General features: G+C 35.2%; 1 protein-coding gene across 4 annotated transcripts in view; it reads left to right on the top strand.

Annotated features, from left to right (window-relative positions):
• The window catches only part of LOC106466854 (serine/threonine-protein kinase S6KL-like), a 62426-nt gene extending 52483 nt beyond the window's left edge, over nt 1-9943 (top strand). For 2 of the 4 annotated variants that reach the window (XM_022394918.1, XM_022394919.1), the window contains 3 exons: nt 140-198; nt 1063-1108; nt 2543-2721. In XM_022394918.1, coding sequence (XP_022250626.1) covers nt 140-198; nt 1063-1108; nt 2543-2599 — 162 coding nt within the window. In that variant the 3' untranslated portion in view covers nt 2600-2721. Of the gene's footprint in view, nt 1-139; nt 199-1062; nt 1109-2542; nt 2722-8651 lie in introns of those variants that run through there. The other 2 variants (XM_022394920.1, XM_022394921.1) reach the window with 2 other exon arrangements.
• Nucleotides 9944-9949: the final 6 nt, after the last annotated feature.

The raw sequence follows: 9949 nt of genomic DNA, 5'->3' as shown, positions 1-9949 counted from the left end.
ATATATATATATATATATATATATATATATATATATGTGTGTGTGTGTGTGTGTGTGTTTTGTTATACAAAATTATATGTTTAAAGTTTCAACTTTTTTTATGATGATAATTTAGAATCAATTCTCATATTTCATACAGGTCTCTCTAAAAGAACTTTTCGAAAAGAGTTTAAAAGAACAAAAGATACTTTCAGCTTTGTAAGTGTTTCCATGTTGTTTGTTCTTTAATTGTTTATAAAAGACACCATTTCTTCTGTTGGCAATACATACCTACATTGTGGTTTTTCTCTGTTAGGTTGTCGTTAAATACATTATCTTAGCTTTTGCGTGATTGTCATGATCTTTCAACCATGACCTGTTCTCTCTCTCTTCCTTTTTTTTTCTTTTTTTAAACATATATTTTTCATCTATTTTTTTACAAAGATGTTTTTCAAAGTCATTTCTTTTTCACCTAGTACTGCTTATAATTCACTGCTATTGACCTGAATTTCAAACTCATTAGTTTATTGAGGTTCATGTGTAGTGATATGTTAATTGATTGGCTAAGACCGTATACTGTATTATATATGTATAGTTTGTATTAGCTTCAAATTCTTGGTAGTTTTTCATATCATTGCTACAACGAAATGAGCATTCAGTAGGACAATATAAAGACCACTGAAATAACACTACAAAAGTAATAAAATAAATCATAATACATTAAAGTAATAATAACAGTGATGAAAAATCTTGAGGGTCAAGAAGTCAAGCCCTATCAATAAACACCCTCCAGAAATATCATACCTTACTGTTAAATTTATCCAATCAAAGTTCAATGTACCCTTGTATTATTATATATATTTGTTGTTTCAATGCATTCATTGTAGTTGACGCACCTGATGATGCCAGGTTAACCTGGTGAAACGTTGTACTTTCATTAAATTTTACTCCGTTTTATCAAGTTTACTTTTAATGTTATTATAATTTTTTGTATAAATTTTTACATGTTTAAATTGACACAGGATTATTTTGTGTATATTGTCTTTACTTAATATTCATTTGTTATTTTCTTTTCATGTGTAGTAGCGCTCATTCAAATGACAGTGAACTTGCAGTACTGGAAGAAATGGTGAGTTCTGTTATGACTCTTCTTTCTTAATGCTTTTAGTCTTTCCTTTTGCCCCCCAGTGGCACAGCGGTATGTCTGCGGACTTACAACGCTAGAATCCGGGTTTCGATACCCGTGGTGGGCAGAGCACAGATAGCCCATTGTGTAGCTTTGTGCTTAATTATAAACAATTGTTACAATTGTCTTTCCTTTTATCATTTTTAACCGATATTATTTGTGCTTGTCAAAGTTATTTTTTTAACAAATCAAAATAATCCTTTCTGCATTTAAATAGTAGGACAGGTGTAAAGGATTTTAATGTAAAGGTAATTTATCTGTATGGTAGGTACACAGAGAAAGTGAAATAGGTGTTTTGATAATTTTGATACAATACCTTACCTCCCCTCACATATTAGCTTTACCCGATTTTGTGCTGCCCTCTATATGCACAATTTTTTCACTCACCACTAGCCTTGAGGCTTCCACCTAAACTCATGTTTTCTCATGTTATTGCTGCACTGTAGCATGCAAATAAACATGTAACAACCCTCCACCAATAGAAGTACAACACATCATACTCAGTTTGATACTCACATGTATTGACTTGTCCCTTTTTTCCTTGTGAACTTTTCAGATATCGGCATCTTTTAGTGGAATTATCTACGAAGATATTACCTGTTGTGAAAGTATATATAATTGAATTTTCGTTTTCCAACACTTTCTGCTCCTGCAGATTTTGTGGTTCCCAAGAAATCCATGGGTAGGCATCCAATCTCACTCTTTTTGTTTCCATACTCTCAACCTCTTTTTTCTTTTACATGTATCTCCTTGCTTGTCATATTCTAGGTGTTGTGCACATTTCATCATAGGTCGTCTCTCGAGACCCAACAAAATACTACCTACGGAATAGCCTCTCAATCTTCTGGTGTTCTTGTAGCTGTGCTCTCATCAGTGCACTCCTCTTCTAGATGTTTTTGCCATTCATTTGACACTACACTTCCTATTCCTGGTACCCTGTTCCTCATTAGTTCTAGCTGTTGATGCGGTCGGTCAGGACTTGTCTAATGTATTTCTCTGGCATAGACTCCTATGTGTCTTCTCCCTTGTGTGCTTTCCCTGATTCCAAACACTCCATGTCGAGTCCTCTAGATAGCTCTGTACTGGCTGGCTGGCTCTGCTGTGATTTCTTCAGCTGAATCTTCTTTGGTCCTTTCCTCCTCTTCCTCTTTCATGATCCCTACTCCTTCAGCCATGTTTATCCCTTGCACGATGCTTCAGATTGTCTTCATGTGTAGACTTCTTTCTCATTCTATTTGTTCTTCCTTCCTCTTTTTCTATCAATGAAAATGGCACATATTCTGTAGTTGGTCTCTTGAAGTATTTGTGGAATACAGATATTCAGAATATTAAATATTTAAATTTTCAAGAAGTACACTTTTATCTTATGCATAATAGGGAAAGCAGCAGCTCAAAGAATGTTATAAAAAACCAGTGATCCATAATACCAAATAAAGAAGAGACAAGCTTGAAGCCCATTACATGAGTTAGCTGGAGACACATTCCAAGTCTTAACCTTAGAGGTGCAAAAATTCACATCTATGAATTCTAATCCTGAACAGGTGTGGTATGTTGAGATAAAACTGCAATTGTTTGGATAAAACACATGAATATCACAAAAAACAGTTAACTGGATGGTGATGAAAACCAATGAGTGGATTAATATTAATGAAAAAAACCTAAGTTTACATGGTTTGTCTCTGTACACTCTAAATCAATCATCCTGGATAATTTCGCTAAAGATATCAGATAATGGACAGAAGTAAGTTCTGTAAGGACCAATGACAAAGTGGGTTTTGGTTACAGTCTGATGGTATAGTCCACTTGTATCAATTGAGTTAGAAGAACTACTTTTAAAAGAAGATCTGCTGAACTTCTTGAAAAATTGGAAAAACCCAAAATTTTTTATATGATTTCATGTTTCCAACTTAGAAATTCTCTCTCTTACTCCGAGGACTTGTTCTGACTCCAGAAGACTGAAAATGGCAGTAATACAGAAGTTTGCTGCACAAACTCCTTGTAACTATGCTATTCTGATCTAGTCTAACAATGTTTTACTTAATGTTCAACAATGTCTTCTTAATGCAGTTATACAGATTATGACTGAGAAAAGTTCTCATGTTAACTTGATTGATAACTTAACTAATATTGTATCTGTTATTGAATGTGATAGAAGGTCTTATTAATGAACATCTAAAACTTGAAAACGAAGAATTCAATGATTTAGAAGTAGTGTTATCTCAAGACAACCTTGAGAGTTTTGACATAGATGTACTGTTCAACAGTGTATAAATAAAGGAACTATCTGATTTGTATTCAGATGTCTCTGATTGAATTCTTTATCCCACATGTAAGTTTCCTCAAGTTGGTGGCTTATGTGCTCCACTCATGAAACCATGACCTGAAATCCAAATAAATTCCTTTGTAACGAGTGTAACGTCAAACCCACTGACTAATCCAATGGGCTGCCCACACACCCGTTACACACTGCATTGTGATTTCTTCCCTTCCCAGCCTTCCATCCCCTCTCTTTCTGAATTTTTCACTTGGCTGTTCAGCCAAGGCTTATCACTTTCAACCACTGTTGGCTATGGGGTGGTACTGTCAAATGCTTTCTGATTTTCCTGTTCTCATCGTGTCTTCTCCTTGCCTGACCTTTTTGTTCTTTTGCCTTCTTTGTCCTGTATGTCCTGACATCCTTCCTGATTGTGACCTAAACATTTTTGAACATGCCCTTACCCTTCCTCCCGTTGAATCTTTGACCTCTTGTTCATTGTACCTTGATGCTTCCCATGTTCTTTTCCATCATTCTTATATTCTTCTTTATCCTGATCATGCAGTTCTCCCCAAAATGCCTATGACCCGTGAGGGGGACGGTTCATTCACCTCTATCTCCCTTCTGTCCATTTCTCACCCTTATTCCTATTTGGATTCTAATCTTCTTCTCTATAACATGTGTGAAGTTTGCTGTTACTTGACCCGCATTGCACCTTTTTGAACTTCCCGCTCCCATCTCTTTATTCCTTAGAACTATTCTTCTGCCCGAGATCTTTCTCCCATTACCCTCACAGGTTGGCTCTAGCGGCTCATCTGTCTAATCTATACTTCTTTGGATGTGGATTCTCCTTGACTTTTTCAAGTTTCCTCTCACTAAATTAGGTACCTTTGTCTCTCCCTGGCTGCTCATGTCCATCATCCATTGGAAATCGTGCAGGCTGGTTTGTGGTGTATCCTGCATACTATCATTGCACGTTATCTTCACCCTCTGGCCATCTTTTCTTCATTGAGATATTTACTTCCTTCCATCACCATTCTCCATAGCTCTTACTGGCTTTGACTGGGTAAGTTCTTTTTATTTATTTCTTATCTTTACAGGGGCCATATTCTATATCTCAGGATTCTGCTGAGTGGCATATGGTGCCTGCCAGGGTGTACAGCCATTAGGATCTGTAATCCTCACTGATGAGATAAGATGTTCCACAAGACCTTTAGAGGTTTCCTCCTGGTATAATCCAGACTGTACCTACTCATGGACTATCGTGAGTAAAGCAGTGTTGGAATAGCTGTCCATTTGTCCAGTCTTAGTTGAATAAACTGGGACTGGCCTGCTTTTAAAAATAGGATTTTATGGTCCTCTATTTCAGCATCTTAAGATGTTACATTTGTTTGGGCTCCCCAGTTTGCTTCTACCCCCTTCTTTCAAGTGAAGTACAGGAGTCCTTGCCACTCACCAGTTCCTAGTTGCTGGGGTGGTGTACCATAAGAGGCTTCCTCCTGAGTGTGACAATTCCACTCACTTGAGAGTAGGATGGTGGTGTTCTGTTGGTGTAGATGGTTGAAACCTCCTCCTATTGTGGAACAGGTGACAAATTCCTGATACCGATTGGTTTGGGACTGGAAATGTCCCACCATGTTTACCTCTCTGGCTGGTTTTTCCCCATTCTACTGCTGCCTCAATGTTGGTTTCCAGGGAATCTGGTGTTAGATAGGCATAGAACCAGCCAACATAAGTTATCACACATGTGGTTGGTAGTGTCCCTCCTCCTACTGTAGACTGGGCTAAAAATACCTAACAATATCTGGTTTTGGACTGGGGTTGACCCACCATGGATGCTTTCCCCCATTTTCTGGTTGTCAGGTGGCCTGGTGTGGGATGTGTGCAAGGTTAGCACACATGAGCACTACCTAGAACAGTGGAACAGAAGTTTGTTGTGATTGTCCTCCTACCATAGACCAGATGAAACATACCCAATGCCTCCTGGTTTTTGGCTGGAATTGACCCATCATGTATGGTCTGTCATACTCTCTCTATACTACACCATATAGCACATCCATATTCCATAATGTGATTCTGGACTGTGCTTATTTTCCACCTGACTTAGTAATACATATCTTCATTATGGGTGAAGAGTATACCCTAGTGCAGAAGGGGTGCAGTCATCCACAGTTGTGCCCCTATCCTCTTTTTGGTAAAGAGTGTCATGCTCCATGGGTTCTCTCTCCAGGTGCTTCCAAAGGGGACTCATCTAGGTAACTTTTGCACTGGCCCCTCCACCACTTTATTGTAGGATTCTAGCTAACACATGAGAAGAGGTAAGATACTGTATTGAAAGTTAACATTTTCCAACACTGAAAATGTATTTCTGATAGATACTTACTTCACCTTACACTTCCCAACTGTCCTCCCCAATTTCTGTGAATCTTTCTTGCCTAATCTCAAAGTGATGATTGAACAATCAGTATAGAAAGAGTCTGCTGCACTAGGAGAGTGTGTCACATTTCTTATCACATGTTCCTTTGCATGCTACAACACAGCAGTAGCATGTGAAAACATGTGAGTTTAGGTGAGAGCCTTGAGGGTAGTAGCAAACAAAAAAGTTGCACATACAGAGGGCAGCACAAAATAGGTAAAAGCTTATATGTGAGTGGAGGTAAGTATCTATTGGAAATACATTTTCGGTGTTGGAAAAGGATAACATTATAGAAACTTTTATGTAAGTTTTAAAGAACAAACAAGTAGTCACAGAACAAACTGTATATTATGACAATTTGATAACTGGATACAGAATAATGAGATTTAATTAAATACAAAACAATGTATATAATAGTGAGGCTATAGCTATGTATAGTACTATAGCTTAAAATGTTTTTCTGAACCTATGACCTCATGGATCTAAGTTTTTCTACTTTGCACTAATTAAAAACATTCTGATATTTTATGAAACTTTTTTTTCATCTGCACGTATATGAGTGATAAAATCTCTCCTTTCAATTTTCAACTGCAGAGGATCATTTTTCTGAAAGCTTTTCATTCTGTACTTTTTTGGCCAAGTTTGAGATTTAATCTTTAATTTTCCTCCTTTGATCTTTTGTATCCTACTTACGCATTATTTTTCCTGTTTCTTTCGTTTAACTTATTTGTTTTGTTTTTTTCCTTGAAGTTCAAGTTCTGCTAGGATCAGAGATCTCTCATTCTGACAAATAAATATCTTCTTCAGATTGTTCACACATAAAAGAGATATTAAACTTGTTTTTTTTGTTAAAAAAATATTATTGCAACATCCTTTACCTCTTGATCTTTTGGATAAGCTCTGATTTGAAAGTGGATGTCTGTTTTCATTATGTAGAAATTGTCTCATTTTCTCGTTATTTTGACCCTAATTTAATATATCTCCGACAAACTTTGTGGGAAGTTAAAAACCTCTATTTCTTCTTTTCGACTGTTTCTGGTATTGGTAGGTACCTTTTTTTATTCATTCCCTGATGGAACAGGCACCTAGACATGGCACTGCTCATCACAGATGTTTCTCTCCCTGCTTATTGTACAATCTTGGATTTTCACAACATCTTTACTGTATGTTCCTGGTTGGAGATTTCCACACACATCTTAATTACTTGGAATTATTGGCTTTTGTGAAAGTTTCTACAATTTCCTTTTGGGTCTTGTGATAAAGTTTTGCTTACATAAACCTGCTGTTATTTCTATATCAATTGACAGCGAAGCTTACAATCCCACAATACTTGCCCCTTGGAGTTATTGTCATTTGGTCTTTAGTTCTAGTGTGTCATTTTCCAACTTTTTTCTTTTTGCTTACCTTTTTATCTCACATCCAGGATTCTGGATGTTGTTCATTCCACCTTTTTTCTAGGTTCTGCTTAACCTTGGTTCTCTTCTCTTCTTCCTCGAAATATGTGACTTTTTTCTATCTGGAGTTTGTTTTTTGTAATAACTATACATCTCATTATTTGTTTATTATGTCTTCTCCATCTTATGATCTATGATTGTGTGATATGTAGGCATATCATACGTTTTCTTTTAAATTTTCTTTAGTTTGATTCTATGCAGTTGTGGCATAAACCTGTGGTCCAGAAAACTCTGGGGAAGTTGTTTTGTTCTAATTGCTTTTATGTCTATAGCAGATAATATCTACTCTGCTCAAGGGGATATTGAGGTACATCCCTGTTAAAAGGGTTTAGGACTGCAACATCCTTTGCTGGTTGAGTGGATGATGTCTGTAAGTTACAGTTAAGGAATTCATTGAGAGACTGACCATTCATGTGGTGATACTTTTGTAAGAGAAAGGCTACTACTAGGTTTCTTGCTAGATCAGAACCTGTATTCTCAGTTTTACTTGGTTTTTCAACATGACTAGTTCTAGTAGCCATGATAATCCTTTTGTCTACATAAATACGCACACTGTTTTAAGTCACAGATAAAGATTGTTTTAACTTTTTTCAAACATGCCCAGTATGTTTATTTCTCATGCAGCTTAAAACTCAGTTGATTTTTTTTAAAATTCGGATAACTAAAATTTCCTGTTTGATCCTGCTGTTATTATATAATAATAATAATCAGTTGTCCTGAGAATACCACACTAGTTAAGTGTAATTAGCTATTAAAGTAGCTCAGTGCTTACATTAAGCCCTTTCTTGTCGTACTTTTTCTTTTCAGATTGTTTTTTTTTATCAATATGTATGATTTTTTTTCCTTCATTTTTATTGTGACACCATGCTCTTGCTCTGTCTCCTTTAACCCCATAGTTACATGGATTCTCTTACCTTTCAGTACGTGTTTTACTCTTTCACTTCTTACAGGCTCTTGCAACACAACATTTCAACTGTTCTTCAAACTCTTACTCTGGTTCTATTTGAACCTTTTACTTGCATTAATCTTTCGAGTCTTTCCATGAAAACTTTTATATATTAACCTGTTGTTTCTAGCTTCTGGACATTATTATTTACTTGCACTTCTAACTATATAATTCAAGAAAATATTTGCATGTTCTTCTTCTCTCATGACTGGAATGTTTACTATATTTATAACTAGGCATTCCTTTAATGGGAAAGATATACATTCGGCACCTATGACAATCTGCAATATGCAGAAGAAAATGTTTACTCTGTAGTGCATTACTAACTAGTTTCAGACTGTATGTGGAACCACCAAATTTTATTTAAAAAAATCCTTTTTATTTTTTTTCACGACTATAACTGTTTTTCATTTCAGTTTGAAGATTTTCCTCACATGAATGGTGAAGAAGTGACATAGAAGGTTTTTTTTTTTTATTGAGAAACGTGCATTTATTCCAGTTTCAACACGTCCACTATACAGAATTCTTCCTGCCAACTACATTCTGATCATCAAGTGTTTTGTAAGTTCTAGTCAGTTTCTTGATAATAAGCTCAACAATAATATCAAGAATACATTCTGAAACTCGTTTTTACATTTATACCTAAAGTGTTTTTTTAGGTTTAGACAGCTATGCTGAGAGGCATGCTTAATCAACTGAAATCTTTGATCATTTTTTTATATTAATTGTCTCTGGAGGTTTCATTTGAAATATACCTTCTGTTATAATAAAACATTTTATTTTTGCATTATAACAAAGGTCAACTTACGGATATAAAGAAAACCTTGACCAGTCAGTCATCCAGGTTATTTTTTAGTCTGTGTATTAAGTTTTCACTGTAGCACATAGCTGCTATGATAAGTGTTTGTTATATGTTACAAAGATTGTTTCTGATGTTTTGTTTTGGTTATTGCATGAAAGCATAAGTTTTTTTCACTAAGATTATTAATTCAAGAAATATTTCCCGGCATTAAATTATCCCCCTTTTTAATCTTTTTTAAGCATTTCATTATTTTTTTGCACTTCTTTCTAGTTAAAATATTTTTGTATATAATTTACTGAATGTTTATGGGCCTGTAAACAGTAATACATAAAATAATCAGGGAAGTTGTCGGCTTGAACTGTTGCACCAAAATTTAATAGGGATTCTTTAACGATAGTAAGAAATTTATTGTTCAGAATTATGCGACTTTCATAGATAATTTCTACAACAAAATGTTAACATGATAAATTTTCTCAAGTATATTATTGCAGTGTTCATATATAAATTTAACTGTTTATTTGAGAGAATTGGAAATTTTATGTTGCAACAGCAGCAATGTATATTTGTCTTCTTATAAGGTTGAAACTTTGTATTTGTATATAACGTTCATCGACAATACTAACGGGTATGTTTTTGTTATTTTTCTCCTTCTTTATTTCTAATGTTAGTTTTGAGCCAGTTGTAAAAAATAGTTTCATTGTTTACGTATCATTATTTCTAGTATATTTCCACTTGTTATTTGATTCTTTGTGACTTTCTGACAAATTTTGTACTAATCCAGAAGTGCCCCTACATTTTTGTCTCTGCTCTCCTTCACATCCTAATTAATTCCGTACAAACAAACGAAGAAATTATTGTGTATCACCTGGATTCAAGTGCTACATTTCTATCTCTGCTCTCCTTCACATCCTA

This window comes from Limulus polyphemus, unplaced genomic scaffold, assembly GCF_000517525.1.
Source record: "Limulus polyphemus unplaced genomic scaffold, Limulus_polyphemus-2.1.2 Scaffold2398, whole genome shotgun sequence".
Taxonomy (NCBI): Eukaryota; Metazoa; Arthropoda; class Merostomata; order Xiphosura; family Limulidae; genus Limulus; species Limulus polyphemus.
Note: the sequence above shows the minus strand (reverse complement) of the source record. Positions and strands in the feature narration are given on the sequence as shown.